This window comes from Ambystoma mexicanum, chromosome 5p, assembly GCF_040938575.1.
Source record: "Ambystoma mexicanum isolate Mex_15411 chromosome 5p, UKY_AmexF1_1, whole genome shotgun sequence".
NCBI classification, from domain to species: Eukaryota; Metazoa; Chordata; class Amphibia; order Caudata; family Ambystomatidae; genus Ambystoma; species Ambystoma mexicanum.
In genome coordinates this window covers 1,046,677,160-1,046,703,568 of record NC_090930.1, presented here as the reverse complement: position 1 = coordinate 1,046,703,568, position 26,409 = coordinate 1,046,677,160, and the positions used below count along the sequence as shown (strand labels likewise).

Below are 26,409 nucleotides of genomic sequence, written 5' to 3'. Positions count from 1 at the left end.
TTGTTCTGCTGTTTGGGGTTCCCTGGAAAACATCAATTCTGTCGAGACATTCTCAGTGGTTTGGTCTCTACACCCGTTGCTACCTTTCTCAGTCATATGTCCAGGCAAGGCAAGGCGAGGAGACTGGCTGATACCCGAGCACTGTGTCGGTGAACTCAACAATATCACCCCTGTGTCCCATTCCCAGTAAATATGGCAGCAACAATTCGATGAACATTAGTGCACGTTGAAGTGGCAGGCTTTGAAAAATCAGTCGATGATAGGACGTTTGTGTGTGGCAGCCAGATATATACATTTAATGCTGGGGGTTGGGGGTGTAAATAAAGATACTAGAATTGAACTTAAGGTTTTATTTTTATACTGGAGTGCTTACTGGCCATAGATGATGTAAAGGGGTGGGGTATGAACCTATCAAGACAACCTAACATTGGCATCAGTCTTGTAGCTATGTGCTCCACCTGGCAGACTTTTACATGCTCTCCAAATTACATTTCGGTCATGGAAACCTCCAGTCCTGTCTTCTTCATGACCCCACATGACGTGATGGTTCATGTTGTTGAGGCATGAAAGAGGAGAAGAGTATTCCCCCCCCCCCATAAGAAGTCTTAATCTTTCCCTGGTGTTCCCAATATGTGGCCCCCTTCCATCATGTAACACTAGAGCAGGCTCCATCTCTCACTTTTGAGAATACAGCTGTGAAGGGCATTAGAGGATGGGGGCTATGTGGAAAGACAACGTGTGGGTGGACTCTTATAGTTTACAGCCATTGCTAAATAGTTATGGGTACAAGGTAGTACTTCCATATAGGAATGTTTTACCCATGAAGAAAGAGTGTTTAATACAATAATATCTTAGAAAGTGTTTTTTTAAAGGTTTTTTTTTTTTTGTTGCATGCGGTTTATCTGGGCCTGTGCATTTGTGTGGGGTCCATTTGGTTCCTCTGCATGGGTGCACTTTATTTTTGGGCCGGTTTATTTCTTCGCACTGGGAATATTCTCTTACGTTGTCATTGGTGCTCTTTCCACTATCTGATTGTTGTTGCTTTGCTCCCTTGAGGATCCATGTCACTGTGTCCAATGCTAACACCCTTCAGTGTTTTCTGTCCCTTTTATTGAAACCTAAACACCCAGTTGTTTCTCCTCTTTCACCCCTTTTGGTGTTTTCTGGTCCCGCCATCATGCTGCTCCCATGTGGTTTGTCTTCACTCCTGTCTGCAGCATCTCCATTGACAGTCTTCTCATGTTGACTGAAACTAGTGGTTCCATCTGTACATTTGTAAAGCCATGTTGAAATCTGTTTCCTTACAGGAATTCCTGGACTCCTGCAATAAATTCTACCTTTCAGAGCTAGAACAAGTAGATTTTGTGGAGAAATACGAGGAAGCAAGAGGAAAAATTAACAACTGGGTAGAAGAAAAAACTGAAGGTGAGCAAACCAACCCCCACCCCCCCAAATCATAGAGATTTTTCTATATTCCCTACTGATATAGAGTTTCCTAATGGCTTCATGCTGGTGTTATACCAAAGGAAATATTATAGGTGCCCCCTACTGTTAAATCATGACGTCCCTTTGAAAATAAAGCCTTGTTAAAGCAATAAGCAATTTTGCGACTTCATCAAACTCCCATCTATAGCAGCAATGACAACACACCCTTTGACCTCAAACAGCAAATACTGAGCATTATTCGTTTTCAGGTGTTAAGTAAAACATCTTTTATACTGTGCTAATTCACAGGTGCAGGGGTCTCAAAGCGACAAGGCCTGACTGAAACGTGACATATTGTACCCCCCAACGAGGGTTTGCTTACTTACTAAAAGGAAAAGCAAATGGGTCAATCTGTTGGGTAAGACGCTACAGATGACATAAAAAGGGGCTTGGGCAGGTTACAGGAAGAAGGATCACGTTTGTCATAGCTCAGGTGGGTGTGTCGATCCAGCCAAAATAGCTGAAGGAGAAGGACATATTTACATGTCAGTTTCAGTGAGACATCTAGGCATTACTAGAAGTAGTGTGTGTCTGTGTGATAGAAATGAGATATCCTGTGAGAAGTGTCTGTTTCTATACACTGGGAGTATTTTGCATTTCTCCCACAAAATAAACTCCAGAATAGTAGTTCTGGGACTTCCAAGTCCAGTGGCTAAGAGTGGGCCAATCAAGAAAAGAATGTGTGAAGGGTGAATGTGGGCAGAGCCAAACTGGGTACACAGAGAGGGATTTGACAGATGGCTGTCCTTCTATATGCACTCCCAGTCTGGCACCCGTTTCTGTGAAATGTTCTAATGATCCAAGCATGATTTTGGTTCAGGAGGTGGTCAGGCCTTTAGTCATTCCACAATGACTGTGTGTCCTTGTTAGCCTGAGTAGTGCGTTAAAGAAACGCACAATGGAACAGGATATCCAACAAGCCTTTGCTTACTGCCTAGGTAATGAACTGCCACAGATGGGCATGTTGTATAGGCAGGAAACCTGGGAGGAACGGCGAGCACTCCTAAATTAGGGCCAGTTGCGAACGGACTCCTCTGGGAGCAATGCCCCGGACCTATCTCCCACCACGCTTGACATTTTGTCATCATTGTAGCAGAAGTCATTCATGACCTAAAAAAGATGTGTACGCATTGTTCCCACTCATTATTGTGCTGCCATACCTGAGTGCTTGCACTGGACATGATTCTTAATCCATTAATTATCTTAATAAATGAGCAGGAGTTACATTTATTATATTGCCACTTTGACAGCATAATAGTAAAGATCACATCACACATTAAATAAGAAAATGCAGAAGGGATTTTTCCTATAACATTTGGACCCATGCCAACACCATATTGGGCTTGTAACTGATGCTGACCCATCCGATAAAGCATGCCACATTTGTTAACAATCCATACAGTGGTTGAAAAGTTATAAGTAACATTTTTTTTCACTTTTTTTAAAATTGAAAAAATGAATTTCATAAACATGATTCCCCTTAATTGTCTGCTTTGATTTTTTTTCAATTTTGGCACTTTACCTGGAAGCTGTGCACGCTTCAAACATTTTGGAAATCACATCAGCCATACTCGACATCTTAACATATAATAAAATGGGAATTCATCCATGTTTGTGACATGTGACCTGGCAGTAAAATGTGAAATACAAACATATGGGCATAGTGACGGTGTCCTGGCGTGGTGTAATGTGAAATGCAAACCTATTAATATACGTAGTCCTCTACATGTACAGAGGTCATATTCACTTGCAGGACATACAGCTCACTGTGTTAGGGGTGTGCTACTTAGAAGTGTGATATCACTGTCTCATTCAGAACAAAGTGTCGGAGAGTATTCATAAGACGATCACAGATAGACAGAGAGATATAAATGGGCAGATGAACAACCACCCACAGACAGAATGATAGATTAATAGATGGCTGAATACTAGTGATGTAATTTGAAATAAAAACATGTGTAGCTTTGCTTCTAGTGTTTGGGTTTTCAAATTTTCTGATGTGTAATACACACATGTTGTCTACTTCATCTACATTTACACACCTGATGTTCATTTTCAAGACAGATGGCTCTGCGTGTTAGATGGTGAGGCATGCTGGAGAAAGGAGTCCGACAAAGGCGTGACATTTACAATGTGATCTTTATTTAAATAATAATGAAAAAAGGTCTATCCCTAGTCCTAAAGGGTTTTCCCTATCTAACTAAAGAATAACTCTGGTGCTCATCGTCAGGGTGGCTGTCAAACTCTGTGTCCGTCCTCTGTCCAAATTAGCCTGTTCCAGCCCTACCATTAACAAAAACACTATCATAAATCGTTCCAGGAGAATTACTCCCTTCTTCTGGTCCTACAGTTCAGCAACTGCAATCTTTCTTCTGGTTAACTTCGTCAGTTTCTTGGCTGTTGTTTGGTAATCTTTTGCCTTAGTTTCTAATTCAGCAATTCGATGGATAATCAGGAGAATGGCTCTCTGCTCCTGCTTCAGTTGGTTCAGCCACTGGCTATTATTCTTGCACCTGTTTTTATCAACCTTTGCAATTATTCCCAGGCTTCTCTCAGGGCTTGCTTAATGGTCATACACTTCCTTGGTTTCCAATATGCAGTTATTCCTTGCCTTTCTTTACCTTCTTCTTGGGAAGAACAAGGGAAAACTGTTCCCATGGTGTCCTTTTCTCTTTTCTAGCACTCTGACAAAGAAGACTGTTCTCGTGGTACTTTTTAGCCTTAGTGACTCTCAAGGCTAGAATGTTGAGGGAGTCTTCAAATACGTTCTTCTCTTTTAGTCTATTTGCCACAAAAACTTGAGACGAGGAAGATCACTGTTGATGTAATCTTCACACTTGATGCTCTTATAACAACTCTGTAGATGAGGGAGACTACTCCTGAGGCTTTCTTTCCATTCAATAATCTTGACAAAACCACTGTGACAAGGGAGATCACACCCGAGGAATTCAGCACTTCTGGGAAATAGACTGAGATGAGGGAGATCACTCCTGATGCCTTCTTTACATTCAGCACCCTGCCCCACTTCCTTACTGGGTCTTCTGTGACTCCTCTTACCTCTTCCTTGATGGAGGCACGTCAACAGTTCTTCCTGGAGTGTTAGGTCGCTGCGTTCCTGCTGAATGCTCTCCGTGCTTCTGTTTCTGCTCCCCGCGGCCGTGCTTTGGCTCTGCGTGATCTCCAGCCAGGTGGTGTTGGCGCAGATAATGTACTACTCGGTGCACCATCACAAGTCCACGCCACCGTTGGTTGGTTCCCAGCTTCCAGTCAGCCTGCTGTGCGTCGGCCTGTAAAGGACTCTTGCAACCTGATGTCAGCATCCTTCCAGCTGGAGGTTTACTTCCGTGACATAGCTGCTTGCTTCCAGGTTCGAATTTCCTGGGCCTGCCAGGCATCACGCCTGCTTCGCCTCCCATGGATCCCTTTCTCTATTTTTATGTCATACAGCTGGGTCCTCCCCAGCAGAGTGTGTCATAATTCTTTGTGTCCATTGTGTATTCTGAATTGAATTGATTATTTGTATAGCGCCTATACACAACTTGTCTGGTCCACCTCTTTGCAGTACCTTCTGTAATTAGCAAAGGAGTAGTTTGCATAACACCATCAATCTTCTTCTTCACAGTATTCTTCGAAGATGGCTTGAAATCAGACTGTTGATTTTATACTTCGCTGTCTTGATGTTCTCAATTCTTACAGGAAGAAAGGAAGGAGTATTACAATAACATAAAGTAGTGCTTTCAGATAGTTTCTCAGCAGACTTTATGGGTTTTCTTGCTCTCAAGGGCAAGAGGGTGAGGGAGTTCCATCACGGAACAGGAGTCCTTATACCCATGAGGGGGTCTCTCCCTTTGGGGCCCCCCTTTCCACCCGGCCTAGGGGGAATGTTGCATAGCCTACTAACCCCCTAGCCTCACAAGATAGGACTCTCACATCCCACCCCCTTACCCTCCGCTCCAGGGGAGAAGTGACGTCCCACGAATCGTGTAAAAATTTATGAGATATGGAACATATAACTAAAAACATTTTCCCACCCATATAAAGTTTCACTTCCAGTTGTGTATGGTGCATAAATGTACAAACGATGCATGACAGACACGTTCACATCACAATTTACCATTTACTATTACAATTACTAAAACCAATCAGTAATGTCAAAATTTACAAAATATCATACAACTGTAAACTCATAAAAATCACAGCTCATTCTGTCTCATCACAAACAAATGGTTAGTCAGATTGCTAGACGGTGTGGCGGGTCAGAAGTAGGTCAAGAAATCGGGTCTGTCATTTTGGAACTTTCTTTATTAAACAAAAAGGTAGAAGGTCGTACCTTTACCTATGCTATGGTTTCCCTACCTAACACAAACGAACTTGTCGGTCGTCGAGTCCAAAATGAAGATCAGTCCTCTGTCCCAAACAACTAACCTGTCCTTGCCACTATCAAAACTAAGACTTTGGACCCTAAGGTGATACTCTTGGGAGACTCAGACGGCGAGGGCACATACCCAATGGGGGCCCCAAAAGCGAGGGTTATTACCCAACTCCTGATGGCCACCAAACTGATGTTAGCTGCTTCCTGGAAACTGCCTGAGGGGCTGATTATAGCCCATGGCTAAGTGTGGACCATGATAGTCATGGAAAAGATAACTTCCATAATCAACAAATTTTTCCCAGCATTCTGTGCTGCTTGGTACTCAGTAATTCAATCACCTAGGTATTTGAGAACACCTGACCTACCAACCACAGCAACTTAGACATTTTGATCTTCTGTGATGAATGTCCTTGCTACCTCATTAATCTCTAACTTTATTTTGGTTATGTTGATAACTTGTGTTTGACGGCTAACACAAAGGAGAATGAGTCCTTTCGAATGGATTGTGTCCTCCAATATATTCCACATCTTTGATATGTAATGTCCACAGCTGTGCACTTCGGAATCTTTTTCAGCAGAGGGCGTCCTGCGTCGATGGCATTGGAACAATGTCCCTCAAAGGCCTCCGTTGAGGGCGATGTCACAGGATGTTATAAATAGGACACACGGTGCCCGTAGCCTCAGTTCAGTTTTTTTCGTAAACGTGTTCACTTCGTGAGACTCAGCATGCCTTGTGTGTTCATCATTATGATGTCTTTCTCTTCGACCCCTCTGACTCTGCGGTCTGGCTTCAAGACCTGCCGGGACTGCAAGTCGAAAATGTCGCCAACCGACCCCCACCACATTTTTTTGTGGTGCCTGGACGAGTCGCACGACACCGACGACTGCTCGAAATGCCAGTCGCTGACTGCCAAGGCCTTGCAGGAGCGGAAGGGGAAGCTCCAGGTAGGTAGGGGCTCTAAGTCTGTTAAGTCCCAAACTTCCAAGTCCAGGGGGGTTTCCACCGACGACTCAAGGGGTGACTCTCCGCGTCAGAAGGAGTCCCGGGGATCTCGTCCCGGAGTGGTTCTCACCACTCGTCTTCCTCGTCCCGACACTCTAGGAAGCGCCGTCACTGGTCGCCTTCCCCGTCCTCTTCGGAGGAGGATGCCTCGAGGAAGGTTACGTGCCCAACGAATTCCTTGACTCCGGAGGAATGGGTGGCGTTTAAAGAATCTATGTTAGCGTTTTTTTTCACTCACAAGGACGGGTCCGGTCGCACCTTCTCACGAAGCCGGCCAGGATCGGTCTTGTACCGTGACTCACACGTCTTCAGGCTCGGGCCCAAGACGCGACTCGCATCGGGAGCCTTCGAGGTCCCGTACAGACAAGGATTCGAAGAGTCGCAAAAGACGCGTCTCTAGGTCTCGGTCCTCGTCCGCAGCGAGACCGCAGCAACCTACTGAGGGCTCGATGCCGACACCAACTCGGTCGGCGCCGTGTCCGTCCGACTCGGACATCGATACTTTACCATCGTACCAGCCCACGGCGCCATTGGCACCTGTGTCGGCGCCGAAGCCTTCGGCGATCACGATGTCGAGGTTGTTGACACTCTCGACGTCGAAGCCTTTGCCACTACCGGTGCCTTTGGGGATTTTTTTCTCAAAATTTGCCTTTGGAGTACCCAGATATCGTGGATCCTCCAAGGAAGGCTACGGCGAAGTCTGTCATGGCAGTTTTGGACTCCAGGTCCTCTTCTGTCACCAGACCTGTGTTTCAACTCCCTCTGGCTGACATTTATGAAGAGGAGGAGAGGTCTGAGTTTGAGGAACTCTGGTGAACTCGATGAAGCTCCACATTTTTCTGGAGACAGTCAGTTGGAGGAGTTGAGGCAGACCCTCCATGATGCCTGTGGGTTGGACACTTCCCCGGAAGTGGAATTTGGTAGACCTGAGCCTAGGGCTCATGCAGAGTCTTCTAACAGGAGGCTCGTGGCGCGAGTCTCATGGTGCGAGTCTCGGAAGTATCTGGGCTTTTCCAGTCCTCCTGAAGACTTTATGCAGGATGATCTAAGAATATCTTAGATCAAGGTCCGTCCTCTGACGTGGTTTTGCCTTGTCATCTTACCTTACAGAAAAGGGTGGCGGCTGCTTGGCAGTCCCTCGAATCTCTTCCGGCTATTAATAAGTCTTTGACCAAGAAATACCACCCTTCCGTTAGCGACCTCAGCTATTTATCTACTCACCCCACCCCCAAGAGTTTGGAGGTTCAGGCGGCTGCGGCCATCTCGAGGCAGACGGCGTACCCTACCATCCCTCTGGATAGGGACGACAAGCCCTTCGACAGTTTGGCCCTGAAGGTATTTTCTGCTGGGAGCATGGCCTTGAAATCAGCCAACACCATGTGTGTCTTGGCAAGGTTTTCACACACTCTGTGGAATTGTTTCTTTAGTGGCTGAGCATATTCCTGAGGGGAAAGAAAGGGATGGGTTCCTTGCTCTTGTGCAGGACGGCAAGGATGCCATGTGTGAATCCCTTCAGTTGGGTTTGGATACGGCCGACCGTGTTAGCCGATACATGGCTGCGAGCACCGTTATATGCAGATTTGTGTGGTTGCGGAAGTCGGAGTTTGCTCCGGGTGTTCAGGCCCATCTTCTGAACATGCCCTTTGATGGCACACATTTGTTTGGCAGCAAAGCTGACGAGAGCCTTGAGAGGTTGCAGACCTCAAAAGCTGCGTCGAAATCTTTAAGGGCCGCAGTACGTCAACCTCTGCCTTTTCTGCCTAGGGGACAGCAGTGGAGGGAAGGTTCCTTTCTTTCGTTACTACTCCTCCTTTGGTAGAAAGAGAGGGGCCGCCAGTCAAAGGGGCCTGCGAAAAAGTACCTCTGGTGGTCAGGGAAATCATGGAGCCAAAGCCGCTCAGGCAGCTGCCTCTTTGCCTTCAAGCACTGCTGCAGCCGCTTCCAAACAGTCATGAGGCAATGTCCCATGGTTCGCCGGTTGGCGGCAGACTGTCTCAGCATCTCGAAGAATGGTGTGCCAATACTTCAGATGTGTGGGTTCTGGATACCATAGCTCACGGCTACTGCCTTCCCTTCCTTCAGCTACCTCACGACAATCCACCGGGGAAACTCTCTTTGAAGCTTCCGGATCCGCCCCTTGCGCAGGAAATCTTGAGCCTGCTGGAGAAAGGCGCTATAGAGCTGGTGACTGTAGCGGAGAGGAACAAGGGATGGTATTCCCCTTAATTTTTGATCCCAAAGAAAGACGGGGGAATGGGACTCGTCATGGACTTGCGTTGGTTGAACAAACCTCTCAGGAAGGACAAGTTCAAGATGGTCACTCTTTCTCAAGTCCTCCAGGCCCTTCTTGGTTGGTGTCTCTGGACCTCAAGGATGCTTACTTTCATGTGCCGATTCATCCCGCGCAGAAGTACCTGAGGTTTGCGGCTGGCGACTCGCATTTTCAGTTTGGGGTCCTGCCGTTCGGATTGACCTCCACCCCGAGGGTCTTCACCAAGCTAATGGTGGTGGTGGCAGCGTACCTCAGGCGAGGGGGAGGGGGGGTTCACGTCTACCCCTACCTGGACGACTGGCTGATCCGGGCGTGCTCTCCCAAGCTAGCGCTGGATCATCTCGGTGTCACCTGCTGCACCCTCCACAGGCTGGGCTTCTCCTCCAACGTATTCCACATCGCCCTCCCAGCCTGCCCCTCAGGAGAATTTCCTATGTGATTGCAGCTTCCGTTTCTGCACGACTAAGTGCAGTCAAGCAGTCGTGAGACTGGTGCCGCACGTTCTGAGGGAAAAAACTTAAACTGAGGCTACGGGCGCGGTGCGTCCTATTTATTACATCCTGTGACGTCGCCCTAAACAGAGGCCTTTGAGGGACATTGACCCGATGCCATCAACGCAGGAAACTCTGTGCTGAAAAAGGTTCTGAAGTGCACAGCTGTGGACATTACATGTCAAAGATGTGGAATACATTGGAGGAACATCCAGTCGAAAGAACATTACCAGTTGGTAAGTAACGTTTTCTTCTGCTGTGGTCCCCTTTCTAGCATGTTCTTTTTAGTAACTTAATCGTAGGTAGTTCTTGGCAACTACTTTTATCAGTGCCTATGGTTCATATATTGGTCTCTTCACTTTCTCTACCATGTTCTTGACACTTGTCTTTCGCCTTTCGATATTCTTCTTCGCTCTTTCCTTGTTTAGTATACTTGTCACTTTTTCTCTACTCAATGTCCATTCTTTATCCTGGCTGGGCCAGTTAGAAATATTGTCAGAATGTTTCTCACTTCTTTCCACTACTTGATAGTTACTGTGACGAGTATGAGGATTTCAGTAGCGATTCTTACTGATCTCCACCTCTGGGTTTTTACTGGGCCGAGCATGATTGTTCCAGCAGTAATTCTTTCCTCCACTGCTTAGGTTTTACTGGGACGAGTATGAATGTTCCAATAATGATTCTTGTCTTTCTCTAATATTCTGTCTTTACTAGGACAAGTAACAAAATATCCTGATAATGATTCTTAGCTTTCTCTGTAATTCTGTCTTTAATGAGACAAATATACAGGTCCTAACAAAGATTCTCACTATTCTTCTGTAACGAGTATGGTGCTTTAATTCGTTATTCCCGGATCTCGTGCCTTCCCCATTGTTTTCTTCCAGGGTCAGCGTCACCAGGCTATGCAGTCAGGATGGGAAACTTTTTTTCATTTTGCCAAGTTGTCTTCTTGCTTGCCGCTGTAGTTCTCTCCTTTGTTGCACTCGTTGCGGTTGGGTAAGTGGTTTTGACATCGTTATTTGACTCCTGTGAGAAACCTGAGCATATTCTCACTACTAGACCCCCTTGGATCCTCTGCGCAGGTGGCCAGCGAAAGGCCATCGCTATTGGATCCTGACCCTGGGGGCGTAGAAGCGAGGAATTATCACCTAGGTGGAGGGTCCTTGGGGACTGGGTGTGGGGTTCCCTTGGGCGAGACATGGTATCCCTCTTTCCCTACTGACAACAATCCCAGCCCTTCCCCCAACCTTAATGGGCTACTGTAAGCCAGCTCCCCTTATTTCCACACAATTGATTCTTGACAGTACTGGGACGAAGAAGAGGCAACTAAGACTAATGAAGACTACACTCTTTTACCACTCTGGTACTAGGAGGAGGAAGATGCCTGCTAAGAGTTGTGTGGTCGCAGGCATGTCCCTTTGATTATGGTCAGGCGGGGCTAATAGGACATTCACACCTACAGCCTGTCAAGGGGCTGCAGGTCTATAAAAAGAGACCAGCCCAGCAAGAGAGAGTGATGGGGGAAAACAAAGACCAGTGTGAGGAGCAGCAGAACAAGAAGACCAGCAGGAGCTGTGGCAAACTGTGGGGAGCGGAGCACACATGGACGAAGTGTCTTGAGACTGGCTATAAAACTCCTAACTCTGTGTGCAGAGATTTAAGCAGCGGGAAACAGTGCCGAGCTGTGCCGATTCCCATAATCCTGAAGACTGGTGCTTGTTGACTCCGGGTGTGAGAGCCACGCCCAGTGTCTTATAGGCAGATTGAAGACCCCCTAACCATTGTGGTAGCAGTGAAAGCGGAGGAATCCTTCAGCAATGCTGCGTGCGCATCCAAGAGCTCAAGAGCCGGTGAGCTTCAGAGACACGTGAATCACCGAGCAACTCTGCATGCGAACGTGATGCCTTAAAGCAACAGTATCAGCAAACGCATTGTCCGTGCCGTTAAACTGCAAAAGCAAGTTGATACAAACTGACAAGCCATTGTTAAAGCGAATAGAAGGCTTAAGAAGACAAATAATATCCGCTAACAAACTTTCACATTGTGATTCAATTAAGGCTTTTCAAAGAAAGTGTTATAAACCTGAAAAGGGAAAAGAAACGTTGTGCAAGGCACAGAAATGGTTTGAGTGCTTGCTAAATGAACTAAAGAAATGTTGGGAAACCTTTCAAGAGGAATATAAATAGATTTTCCCAATGAAATGCACGTTGTGAAGATTTATTGAATATATGTTGCACAACAATTTAACTCCAATCTTACAGTCAAGTACATTGCAGGCTGAAGAAAGCCAAACAGTGAACTTTGCAAGCCAAACGGTGAACTTTGTAAATAAATACTGTGCAGCAAGGCCAAAGACTAGCGGGAGGTGTGTGACCTTCTCTGGTTGAACCAGGAGGCTACCAAGGAGAGGGCAGAGAAGAATGAATATTGTCCACCAAAGCCAAGATGCCAACCAAGAGAGGGATCCTGGTTGCATGACCTGTGATGGGTGGACTGTGTGGTCTGACAACTGCGCCTAGACCATTGAGCCCTGAACTGTGATAACCCCATTTTCTAAAAGTCTGAAAGAGGTACACTTGGTGGAGCTGAAGTCTTGGGGAAGGGAGCCCTGAGATGGATAGAGTTATGCCTGTTGTATCGAGAAGAAGCCTCGAGACCATCTTTTCTTTGGACTGTGCTATTTGGAACTTGGGGAAGGGAACCCCGAGGATTGTGTGGAACTGCGCTACCTTGTTTGGGAGAGGGGTCATTCTGAGACTTTTGTGCAACTTTGTGAAGGGGAAGCTGAAGAAGCTAAGAACTGGAAGCAGCTCAGAACTTTGTTGATCACCATTTATTTGATTATTGACATCCCTACACATTGTTTAGCTTTTGTTGTGAGGGCAAGCATAGGTTTTGGCCACTGACAGACCTTTAAGTTGAACTCTTTGACTCACATTCCTTAGTTTCGTTCAGGTAGGAAAATCTCACCTTAGCAAAGGGCAAGTTAGGCCTTCTACCATCCTGATATTTGAGTTAATAAATGACTTTGTTTTCAGTCTTGAATCTGTTGTCTGTCATACTTCATGATGCCTTCGCACTCCAACTTTCCACCGACTCTTGGTCCGGCCACCACCTCAGTCTTGGCTTCTTCTTTGAGATTTCCTTTCCCCAGTTCCTCTCACTTCGGGTCTTCCCTGTGCAGCGTTTCCAAGCCAGCGTCCCTCTGATCTCGGGAACTGCGTGTCCAGTCTCCTTCAGCTATCCTCACATGGCTGTCTTGAAACTCCTGCGCTTCTCTCTTATTCGGGACTCCTCCTACTTGATTTATGACGCGTTGCTAGGTCTTTCCCAGCAGAGCGTCAACGTCCTTCTTCTCTGTTCGAGTACTCTGTATTCCTTGCATGAGCTTCTTCTCAGTATTAAACCAACGTGTCCTTTGATTTTGGCTTAGTTTCTGTATGACAATAACAAACATCAACTTGTTGTTCTGGGCTCCTTTGGGTAGGAGTTATTAATGATAGATAATAGATGGGTGATTTAGGGAGTTCCTCATCAGAATGGGAGCCCTTGTCCCCAAGGGGGTTGGGGAGTCTCTCATGGTGAGGTACTGCTTGCCTCTACCCCTAGGGAGGATATCCCGTAGCAGGCTCACCTCCCCAGCCTCAAAGGCTCCCCCCCTGGGGAGAAGTGACTGAATCCTACAATTCATCACAACGGACAGGCACATACTCCTCATCCATCTCCCCGGTCACAGTGCCTCTTCCAAATTCCATCCTCCTCATCAAAGTCCTGCTTCCTCTTCCATCTACCACATCACATAACTCTTTTTCCTCTTCGTCCAGTTTCCTCGTCAAAGTAATGCTTCCTCTTTCATGTTACAGTCCAGCTTCATCTTCCTCATCATAGTCCATACTCCTCATCCTTCTACCTCATCACAGCCCTGATTTCCCCTTGCTCATGAGTCCCTTGTCCTCTTCAACATTCATCTTCCTCATTACAGTCCTGCTTCCTCTAATGCGTCCATCTTTACAATTATGGTCCCACTTTCTCTTCCTCACCCATCTTCTTATTTACTGTGCCTCTTGCTCTACTTCATCACACTATAGCTACTTCTACTCGTCCATCTTCACAATCATTCCCACTTCCATTAACGCCTCCTTCATCGTCATCACATTTCCACTTCCTCTTTCGTCTTCCTCCTCCCATCCTTGCTTACTGTTCGATTTTTGTTATCACAGTCCTGCCTCCTTTTGGCCATGCATCTTCCTGTTTACAGCCCTGCTTCCTTGTCCATTTTCCTTATGACAATCACACTTCCTCTTCTCCATCTACCTTGTCATAGTCCTTTCTACCCACTTCCTCGTTAACTCTTGGCCATCCGTCATTTATCGCTCTCATTCCTCATTAGACCCTCTTCTCTGTCCATCTTACTCATCTGTCCTTCCTACTCATTCTCTCTTCCCCATTCCATCTTTTAGATCCCTATACCCTCGTCCTCATCACAGTCCTGCTTTCTTGTCAGTCATGCTTCATCAGTTCCAAACCCTCATCCTCCCCCCTCATCCCTTGTCTCTTTACCTCATCAGTCTCTCTGCCTCTTCCTCATCAGTCCCTCCTCTTCTGCCTTATTCTCCTCAGTTCCCTTCCTCATTAGTCCTGCTTCCTCGTCACAATTCCACTTTCTCCTTAAAGTCCCTCTTGCTCGTCCCTCTCCCTTATCACAGACCACATGTCTCATTCTACTTCCTCATCACTTGTCCCTATTCATCATCACAGTCCCTATTCCTTGACTCTTTTCCTCTCCATCATCCCTCTTCCCTCTCCCTTGCCCTCTGCCTCATGGCACCCCCTTCTTCCCATCCCTTTTGCCTCTTATTCGTCACAGTCCCTCTTCATCATTCTTGCTCATCACTGTCAATCTTCCTCATCACAGTCCCTCATCCTCTTCCCATTTCCTTTCCATCACTCTACCCACAATCAGCCTATGCCACATTATGGAATACTATACACACATACCTACTGTGGGCGGGGGGTGCAGCCTCCTAACCTGAGTGGTAGGCAGCACAGTCCACTGCTGTGCTTTATTTGCATGGGGGACTGTGCTGTCTGCCTCTGAGCAGTGGTATGACCACCACTACGCACATTTTCATTTTGTCCATTTGTATGCGCAGCACAAAGGGCTCTGCAACAAAACTAACCCAAAATAATGAGGCAGCAGTAGCACGGCCCGACATCTCATTATCGCGCTGGCAGCTTCAACACGCTGCCTGTTGCAGAGAGGAGGCCCACCCGGTCCTCCTTGGTGGTGCAGCGCGTGTGCAGGTTGAAAGCATGTAAGGTAAGTGTTTTTTATTGTAATGTATATGTATGTATGTTGATGTGTTTGTTGTCATGAATGCATGCATGCATGAAAGGAGTTGTATGGATCATGTGTGACTGCACGGGTGAAAGGATTGTTTGTGTGGGTCAGCCCCCACCTCTAAATTAGTGGTCCTGCTGTAAAGACCAGAGGGGGTGTCTGTACTTCTGCTCTCCATATGGTAGAGGAGAGGCACAGAGGACCCCAGCCAAGATTCTCTATTGTGGTAGCAATGGACGGGCAATCAAGGCCTAGCTTCTCAGGAGGGGATGCGGGCTGGTTCTTAAGTACAGCATAGTCCCCAAGTACCCACAAAGGAATGTCTGCACACTGTATTAGTTCAAGCACAGTCTTTATATAATTACTATTCAAGGTTATGTACAATATCACGATAACTCACTTTGTACTCGGTTATCTATAATGGCAAATATACAGTTCTACGTGGTAACACAATTACTATTAGATCTCTTTAAAGTGCATCAACTGTACAGTTAAATGGCACACATCAGTTTGTAAAGGAAACCAACAATAGAGGTAAGAGGAAAGCAGTTGGTTAGAACAATTGGCAGAATACTGGTCACTACCGTTAAACACAGTTCTGTGTGGAGATCCCCCCCCCCCCCACACCTGGGCAACCTGTAGAATAAAGATATATCACAAGCCCAGTCCATATATTGTCACACGAGACTTTCCAATAGTTCTGCAACCCCAAAGTACCTGGCGTTGTAGCGTTCCTCATCGGGGAATCGACGGCCCTTCTTGAGTGTCCTCCCTTTAAAGCAGGAGTCACGGGTTGTCGAACGTCCGACAGAGAACAGGGTGAGCTACGACGGTGAAGTGGCAGCTTCGTTCCTAGCAGTGCTCGTTGACTGGGAAGCGTAAACGTCCTGCAAGGAAGAGGCATGCGGGGCACCTCGGTGTCGATAGTTCTGGACCGCAAAGAGTTTGAAGAACTGTGGCCCAGCAAGGGCGTCGAGTCGTTGGTGTCTCTGTGGTCTTAGGGTGGCGGGAAACCCACTGATGGATACTCCTCGGCGCGTCGACGGTCAGGCCTGCTCCAGCGGGGTAAGGCGGCGACGATGCGGACGAGAGCGTCCTTGGATTTGAATGAAGTTCTTGGGCAATGGGAGCACGGCGGCTCCGGTTGGTGACGGCAGAAAACAGTCCGGGCGCTTCTCCTTGGGATTCCGCGGCAGTCCCCGTCTCGGGTCGGCGGCCTGTCGAAGGTCTGTCTACCAGGGAGCTTTGGCAAAGATCAGCTGGTGCACGATGGTACCTTGTAGCTCTGGAAGAGGGTGCCTTACCAGGTCCTCTCTGGGTCAGTCCTTGGTGACACAGCAGCTTTCAGATTGATGAAGGGCAACAGCAATTCTTCTCTTCCAGCAGGGCTTCCAGGTTACGCTTTCGTTTCACTCCAGTTACTCGTCATAGTGGACTTCAGCTTCTGAACACGATTCCTAGCAGTGAGAGTTCCCCAGATATACTGTTGATCTCCCATTAAGCTGGGTCATACTCAAGCATCCAATCACGGCGAAGGGCATTCATGCAGGCAGGCAGCCAATCGGGCACACGGTGCATTCAGGCCATTCACTTCTCTCCAGACACTCACAACAAGTTAAGTTTATTGGGACAAGTACCCAGCCATTCAACACTCCACACTGCATTCATACCAGTTTCGGGCAGGGCTGTCTCAGTCATTGTGTCAAACACCAGATACTAGAGACCCACAACACAGAATGCATATTCATCACACACTCCATTCACCCAGGTCCCACCCACAGGCGTACCCACAACAAACGGTCGTTGGGAAGGCTCCAGCCAGTCTGGTCAATACTTCCCCATACTATCATATATGGAAGTTCCACCCAACAGCCAGTCAGGGGGAAGGGACAGAGTCAGGGCTTCCTGGGACTTCGGGAAGATCAAGGTAACAGGCGATGGAAGGCAAGAGGCCACGGGGACCATCTTGTCTCCATCAGGAATCTACCGATTCCAATGACGGGGCTTGGGCATCCAAAAATGGAGGACGCTCAGGGCACCAATCAATTCAGCACAGAGCTGCCACCAGCCCATACCCTGCTCTGTGGGCCACACACAGGTGCCCAAAAACATACACTAGGGGCACAGGGTTGTACCCCTACCCATGGGTGCGATAAGGGTATCCCATGGGTCCGTTCACCAAAACCAAAGGAGAGGGCTGCACCGCCAGGAGTCCCACATGAACTCCTGTGCGGAAAACACGACAGAACACATGATAAAAAGCAGTAAAGGACAAGGATACGGAGGCCCTGTCCCTCCGACGCATTTCCAGCATCACACCCCAGTGAGGCTAATAATTATAGGGGTGGGGGCTGCTCTGGGAATGAAATTCTTTTTTGCTTGACCCTTTTTGCAAACATAAAGGATATTATTAAGTGGCTAGACTGGCCTACAATGAATGTTGGCCAACCTAGCATTTCAGCTAGTCTTGAACGTAATAGAACATTGCAAATAGTTTAGTTTGAATGTAATATTCTCCATCACAAATAACTCCTACCCAAAGGAGCCCAGAAGAACAAGCTGTTGTTTTTTATTGTCATACAGAAAGTCTAGCCATCTAATAACACTTAGGTTTGCTTTACCCCCGATACACAATAACTGCAACGGGGAGTAAAGCAAACATACACTTGGGTATGCTTTGCCCTTGCTGCACAATTACTGTGTATAATGAATACATCATATGAATTCACCTGTTTGATATTTTTTTATATTGTTTGATTTTATTTTTTTTACATGTATGGGCAAAACCAGCATGGAAATGGTTTGTATACTGGCATATGTTGTGGGCACAGCCATCATGAAAATGCATTGGAAAATGGTCCTGTGCACTGCTGGTGATTTCCATCTATTGGGCTTTTTCATGTGCTACCATGCAAAACTGATTACAAACTGTGTGGCTGTGTACCCAATTTTAAACAAAGTGCTGTCAAATGCAACATTTTAACACATTATTTAAAAATGTTCTCGGGAGGTGAACCAACCACCTTGTGTGGTTCCGACTACCATACATTTATGCCCCTCCAATTCAAAAATTCACCAGCCGCCATTGTTCTGCACCCTCCACCACAAGCAACATGTCCCATGCCATGCAATAGCCTCTGCCATAATTCACTTGCATGCAATCATGCTGTAACCTGAAAAAATGATATCCGTGGGATAATAAGTTTGCCATCTTTAAAAAGTTAAACGTTAACCCTACAAACAATGTAAATATTAAAGATAAGGTTCCAATGAACACTTACGGTAAAATAAATATTCATAAGCATGAATATAGTCTCACCCAGTACAAATGAAACCTTAACTCACACCACTACTGTTTGTTTTTATATGTATATATTCATATTTGTGGGGCTTGTAAACCTGTTCAGATTACATGCTATGCTAATTTTGCCATCCAGCTGTTGTCTCAAATGATTGAATGCTGTTCATTACAAAAATAAATGTAGACGTTGATTCGGGCGTTCCTACTACACTTTTCCTGTGTGTACTGGCACCCAAGAGGACTTGAGTCGATGACCTCACATTGCTTTTTGCAACGTCCTCGGTCTGGTCGCAGGATTATGGAACAGAAGACATCCTTGCACCGATCGGCATGACACCAGCCGTGCAATAAATACTCTACCTTCAATATGACTGATACCGAGCTGTGGCATTGAGAGTTCTCTGATGCCTTTCAGTCAGCCCTTACAGAGATGTCGGCCTGATCTCTTGTACATCAACAAGGGCAGGTCATATAAAAAGGTTGACTCCATTAACAGTGTAAATGCTTGGCCTTGAGCTCCCAGCACCAGCTGCATACATGGAGAAAACTCACATTAAGCCCTGCCCTCAATGCAATTCCAAAATCCCTTGGTGTGACAAACATGAAGTGAGTAACCTCTGCCTACCAGGGGAACACACCGAGGCAGACTGCCCCGCATGTAAGCCATCCAATACCAAAATTCTCTCAAGTAGGAATGAACAGCAGTAGGCAGCATACACTATGGAAGCTGCAAGGGTTGGCTTAGAGGAGGTTGTCGAAGTCAAGTAGCTGAGGTAGGAGGTGGGATCAGACTTTGAAGAGACAGGCTCCCCAAACTCCAAAATCAAAGGCACTTCAACTGTTTTTCACAGCCAAATTCCATCTCTGAAGGGAACATTGAACAACCGAAACAGGAGCCACACCACGGGGATCAGAATGCTGAAGGGAACTAAGCTCCAAGATGGGCGCCAAAGGCGACTAAGCTGGCTAGTGTACAGCCATCACCTAAGCCACCCAAAGAAATCTCACTGGGGAATGTCCAAAAAAGGGGTTGAAAGGCCACCATGGCACAGAGAAATAGCGCATGCCCAAACATGGTAGTAAGCGTATTGGTGCCACACCCAAACATTGCATGCTGCATGCATTCATGGTGGTGAACAGGTCACCACTGGAATACACGTTGTACAAAGAATCTGCACTGAAAAATACATTTTAAAAATGCCACTGCTGCCAAGTCCAGCGCTGAGAAAGCAGACACCTGAACCAATCAGTTGAGAGTAAACTTCCCAGGCAGACACTAGGACAAAGTCACTCAATTATAGGGCCCAAACATAGCCAATGGCCAGCCACACCATGGAAACTTAGGAAATTCAAACCAGGGGAACTAAAACACACCTCCATTCACACCATCTTTAAATCCTAATTCAAAACAACCACCGACCCGTGCCCTATGTTCTAGCTCATAAAATAATTTCAAGTACTCTGAAGCTGGCAGATACAAGAATTACATTTTCCTTTTGAGGAAAAGGAATATAAAGAGGGAGGGAAGGAACAAGTGTCTTCATTTTACTCTGGAGATAATAATACTAACTTGGCAAACAAAAGCACTTGGAGAGGAAATAGTTAATGTGAACATTTTGATGAGCGAATTCTGCCACAGAGGATCAATGGTCCTAAGTGGAACTCAAGAGGGCTGCAACACTGTTCTCATCCAAAACACAAGAGGAAGAAAAAGATAAGAGACCTCATTGAGGAGACATTGTATGAACTGTGCCCAATTGCACACAGTTTACCACTTGTGGAATAAGTCAAGAGGCCGATGTGAAGCGATGAAGTCCGGCACAACAGCATGTTTTTTTTAAATGTCAGAGTTGAGAAGAAGTATAGGCCCTCATCTACAGATCACCCAAAAAGTAGTTGTCCGTGGCAGCCGGATTCCCTATTCATTATCACCAACATACTATCTGGAAAAAGGAGCAAAAAGCTATAGTCTATGGGCAGGAAAATGGCCATCAAAGTGGCCTACAGCATCTGCACCACCAATGGCAATGCCCCAGTGAGTAGATAAGACTGGGCTCTGCAGGGATAATATGCAGATATTATGTCTGCATATTATCCTCGCTGAGCCCTGTCTGATCCACTGTGCTAGAAGGTGTTAGAGGTTCACTGTAATATATCAAAGAAGGATAGCTTTCAGCTAAGACTGCAAGGCACCAGTGGTTCTAAAGAGATATTCTTGGTTATATGCACCTGGCCTTTGCTCAGAGACAAAGGCTATATTAATCAATACGCCATTTTATGACAAGCTCTTATTTGGTAAACTGATGTATGAGACAATGGAAAAAAGAGAAAATTGAATAAGCAACCCCAAAATCGCATAGCTTGCCTACGGGATGCAATTCCAACGTCCTGGCTCAGAAGGCAAGAGAAGAGACTTTTACACACAACATTCCAAGGCATACCACCATACTTGTCGGGGTGTTCAAAACATCCAGGCCAGCTGTAGCCAAGTTAAACAGTGCTGCCACCAGCCCCCTTATCACCAGGAGCATTACTGTTCACCAAGGTGAGGTAGAGGCCATAAACGTGGGGCCCTGCCAAGTGCGGAGCTGCCCCCAAAAGAATGACTGCAACCACCAAGTTCCTTTCCCCTGTCTCAACCATAGAGGAACAGATTAACTGTTTTGCCCATGCATGGGATGCAAGGAAAACAGAAATGTGGTTATAAACGCAGTGCAACTTATGTGTCGTTCCTCGGGCAACCTTGTACCTTCCTGCCCAGAACGATGTGCCCAAAACCAGAAAATATCCCGCCGGGAAAAAAGCTCAGGGGCAACGCATTTGTCTTGAAAGCAAGATAGTGCAGAGCAACCTAAGTTCGAATCCTGATCCTGCGCTTAGAATCTGGTCTCCAGTATTAAGTTTGTTTTAAAAGATTAATGAATTCATTAACTGTCCCACTGTTGTTGGCAGACGTCATGGCACTCACAGAAAAGGGGCCTATTTGTATTTTATTAAGCGCCTTAAACCAAAGCCCTGTACAGAGGATAATAGACAGTACAATAAAAATGAATAAACCATATCATTCATAAAGCAATCACTCAGGGATGTTGGAGTAAATGAGACTTCAGAGAACCATGGAATAAGGAATAGACCAAAACAGCACAGAGAGAATACGGAAGGGCATTCCAGTGAAGAGGGGCAAGAAGGTCAAAGGAGCGAAAGCGACATTGAGCACAGGGAGAATGAGGGGCTACCAGTAAAAACTGAGAAGAACGACGAAGGGGTGAGAATTAGTATAGAAAGATATCAAAGCAGTAGGATAACTAGGAGCAAGATCATAGTGATTTGAAAACAATCCAAACTTTAATTTAATGTGAGAATGAAAGGGTAGCCATCCAAGAGTTGCAAGCGAAGAAGAAATAGAATGAACGAGAGAAGACACAAAAGACAAATAGAAGAATTGAATACTGATTAAAGAGGAGCTAGATGAAAACTGGGGAGCCCAAAAAGGGCAGTAGAACAGTAAAACAGTCTAGAGAAAATTAAAGAAGAAATTAGAAGCTTGGATGCTTGAAAAGTAAGAAATGGGCGAACTTTACGAATATTGAGAAGATGAAAATGACAGGAACGGGATGTTAATGTGGTAAAAGAAGGAAAGATTTGTGTCAAAATAAATGCTGAGATTCCGGGCCATGGTTGAAATTGAGAGCCTAGATGGGGAAATAAAATAAAACAAGAGTGGGAAGGAAGGGTATTAGCCAGGTATTAGTAGCGGAAGTGACAGCGCACAACCCTTGACCCCCTGATGACATCACAGGAAGTGATGTCATTTGACCCCACCCCAGTGACATCACAAAAAGCAGTGGAACACGACCTTTCACCCCATGACAAAGTGGCATCACATAGCATTGTTTCTAAATACACTATGAAAGCTATGGTTACGATATCACTGTAAAGTGATATACTTTTATACAAGAATGGATCACCATATGTGTCATTAATATCAGCACATATAGGCCCATATTACCAAATGATTGTGAATGCAAGCAGGCGTCGAAGGCCAAACGATAATGATGTATTATTATATAGCACTTACGCTTAAGCGCTTCCTATAGAAAATATACATACAATATTACCCAACCAGTATTGGTACTCCATTTATCAACCTCAGCAGGATGAAAGGCTGAGTTGACCTTGCCGGGAGTCGAACCTGCAACCTGCAGATCACACACACGGCAGCAGCACGCGCTCAACCCACTGAGCTATCTTATAGCTATCAGCCACTCCAGAAACAGAGCCACATGCTGCTGGCCACAGACCAGGAGTCTCAATTTAATTAAACAAAAAAAGGGGGGGAAAAGTTTGACTTTTTTTTTTTAGGGGTAGCAAGGAAGAACTCGGGGGGTCGCAGGTGCGACCCCCTAAATGGCATCTCTCGTATGAGCAGGAAGAAAAAAAAACAAGACTTCAGTCTTCCCAGCATTAAGAGTAAGAAAGTGGGAAGGCATCCAAGATTTGATAGCAACTATATGAACAGAAAGAGTATGATGAATTTCAGGAGAAATAGAGGAAAAGGAAAGAAACGGTTGGGTATTGTCAGCATAAAAATGGTGAGATAACCCAAAAGAGGAAATAAGACGTATAGAGAGAGAATAAAAAAGGGCCCAAACAGACCCTTGGGGCACACCATGGGCAAGCAATGGTCCTCAACATGAAAAAAATTGTGGAATATATTCCACCTATTCTCTTGTATCCAAAAAGGACGAAGCAAAAAGACCAGTGTGTTCCTGAGGACTTAATGTACTTGCATGAAACTTTACATGTCTAGATTTTATGACTTCTGGAGCCAGGAGGCCAAATTCATGGACCCTGAATTGGGGTCTCTTACTGTTATTGTTCTGTTAACATTGTGAGTTGAGACTACTTTGATGGGAGGTTCCAGTGCCATGTTGTACAGAAACATGAGTGGAAGCTGAACACAAATGCACTCAAACTAATTGTCAGCAAATGGGGAATCCCAAAAGATTAATTTGCAACAAGTGCAAAGACAGAATGACGCAACTTTTATATATAGGTACCAACAGCCTGGATTGCTCGCCAATGTATTGTGGATGACATGGTCAGGTCTATTTGCTTACTCCTTTCCACCAACCCGCCTTACCCCAATGAGTAATGACAGGTAGGAGCAGGTTAGCTTGATGCTAATACTATTTGCTTCCATATGAGCAAGGCAGGTGTTGTGGTATTCATATCTACAACACATCTGCACTGGAACCACCCATCAAAGTATTGCCAGCTCACAATATGTTAACAGAGCAGCAACAGTCTATGAATTTGGCAGCCTGGTTCCTGAAGCCATAGAATCTGAACATGTAAAGTTTCATGCACGATGTTCGGAAGTCCTCAGGAAAGAACACAAACCAAACCCATGAATGTGCTACTTGAATAATTGGAAGATGTTCATGAAATGTTGTAACAAATGCATAATAAACACAACAAAGTACTCAGCAGCAGGTGCAAGGACCTACTTCCAGTACTTTCTCTATTACGGGATTGTCCACAATGCGCATCTTGCTGCATTAGCGGAGTACTCTACATCACAACACAGTGTCATGGTGGAATGGTCCAGTAGTCGCAATATTTATGAAATATTTAAATAAGAGAACTTTGTGTAGCTGTCCTAACCACAGGATAGGACCTCCATACAGTGTTACACATGCTAATGGGTCCACCATTTGAGCATATCCACAAATGTTCACGCTAACATCTTACAAGGCGGCTTTTCCATTGGTCATTACCTCAATATGAAGTGGCACTATTAGTAGATAAACCCTTCATAACAATGTACAAGGACAAAGTTGTGTTCAGAACACACCAGTGCGTTTGTACATATCAGAGAACTGTACATAGACTCTGTAGGGCTGTTATGTTTTACATAGACGGAACTAAGAAACTGTACAAAACCAGCCATTTTTTTGTGTCTTTTGCCCAGGGACAGGACTGTTTTCCGAAGTATCAAGCATTGCTCAGTAAATTGTGCTTTGCATCTGGGAATACTACAGGGTAGGAGACGAGCTATTCTGCCAGAGGATTTCCAGGCCATAGTGCAGGCCCTTCGCACATAGATGGTGGGAGAAATGCTCTCCTGACACGACTTGCAGCTGCTCACTTGGCTGCCCTAAAAGCAGTCCCCCACGATGCAGCACATCTTATTATGGGAGCACAGAACTTCACTGAATCACCTACGCGAACTACATTGACTTCCTCTTCAGGCCAGGACACTGTTCAAGACTGCACGTATCATCTACATAGCAGTCACGAGTAGCACACCAGCGCACCTGGCGACTAATCTCCACATATCTGGTGGCACATGCGCCTCGTGCAGCAAATCAACCAACCAACTTGAATCACAACTTGTCCACAAAGAGAGGACCCGCAAACAAACCCACCCTGTGGAACTCTATCTTGGTGTTTGCTCAGAATGCCCCCACAATTCTCCAATTTCGCAAATCTCTTCAAACCTGGCTCTTTGTTAGGCAGAATCCTCTGCAGTGCCCTTAGGGACCACTACAAACAATTAAGACTACAAGTGGCAATACAAGTTCACCTTTGGTACAAGCCTGTACTACACTGTTAAAGTGGCAGCAGTAGCGGAGCTGCCAGACTTACCTCAAGAGCAAATGAGCAGTAGTAGAGATTACACAAAGGACCACAATTACTGTGACTTAAGCAAACACTGACTCAAGTTATTTTGGTTAAAAAGTAAATGTACAATTATTTTTGACTATCTGTTTGTAAAACAATTGACTTCTATTAAATTAAAACCACACATAAAATACACTACACACAACCAATTCACTTTGGATAAGGCAACTCAAGTTAAGTACCTGTATGCTTTGACAGACTGGTGTTGTGAAACAAAAGACGTTACTGAGAATACATATGCGATCACTTTTTGACAGTAATGACAGTTCGGTCTTACTAAAGATGCGCGTATCTGCGGAAAGAAATGTTCCCAGGGCAAAAACACACTTAGCACCTGAGTTAACCAAAGAGAGTTGGGGGCAAAAATCATCAGCAATACTTTTGTGAAGGCAGACAGAATCAGGAAACACTTTCTAACCCGAAGATAAAAGTCAATAGGCCTGTGCCAGTGTTAGACGGAACAGGGTTCTTGTTGTCGAGGATCACAGTTCGATAGTTCACGATTCAAGGATGCCAGGAGTACTTGGATATTGTCAAAAGAGGAAGCAAAAGTTATAAGAAGGAAGGAAGATGAGGACAAGCCTTTGGTGAGGAGAACAAGGTGTTCACCCTAGTTCCTCGAAGTCGTACACAGTACCTTATTCTCTGATGAAGTTGGTGCCACGGCAGTTGTTCCTGGTAGTTTCCTGCAGACTCACAGTTCCTTGCTCTTCAGTCATAGGGACAAGAAGGAGGACGTCTGGAGTGAGCTGCACTACGCAGGGATGAGGCCAGCAGCAGCGATGGTGAATAAAAGGTGCGCTCCTTTAAAACAGGAGAGGCTCTTCAGATGGCTATCCGGACCACTACAGCAGTGTGCAGCGATTTAGAGCACGAAGAGGATCCTCTGGCTGTGGAAGATGAGTTGTTTCACCCCACCAGGCTCAAGGGAAGAAGACTCCGGACTGGATCTTCTCTGGTCGTCAAAGGGTAGATAGCTCAGGACTGCAGCAGGGCTTCACCGGGACTGGGTAGTTGCAGCAGCCATCTTCTTCTCCGCTTCTCTTTGGTTCCTTGTAGTTCCAGTGGCGACTCTGACTTCCAGCCCAAGAGTCCTGCCTTTTATGCGAAAATCCCCCGTTCACACAGCCTGGCTGTCAATCACGCAGCAGGGGGGTTGTCCGGCCCGGACAACCTCAGCCAATCATGGCAAAGTGCGACTTGGGTTTCCTAGGATACCCTGTGCAGGGGGTGACTACACCCCTCCCTCACATTCAGCCCACCTAGACACCCAGGCGCGATTAGCAGGGCTTATCTGCAAAAGCCCACCAAAAAGACAGTGAACAAAGAAGGCAAACCTGGTTTGCCACGCAAAGTAAAACACAAGAAGGACTATACCAAAAAGAAATGGCGAATAAACCCGACCGGAGCCAAAAGAAAGAGTATTTGGTCAAGCAGGTTTATGTTCGAGGCTAATA

At 45.9% G+C, this 26,409-nt stretch overlaps 1 protein-coding gene across 3 annotated transcripts in view; it reads left to right on the top strand.

The window, feature by feature from the left end:
* LOC138481401 (serpin B6-like) overlaps positions 1–26,409 on the top strand; it is a 178,743-nt gene that overhangs the window by 88,854 nt on the left and 63,480 nt on the right. For all 3 annotated transcript variants that reach the window (XM_069613536.1, XM_069613534.1, XM_069613535.1), the window contains exon 4: positions 1,308–1,425. In XM_069613536.1, the coding sequence (XP_069469637.1) occupies positions 1,308–1,425 (118 nt within the window). The remainder of the gene's footprint in view (positions 1–1,307; positions 1,426–26,409) is intronic.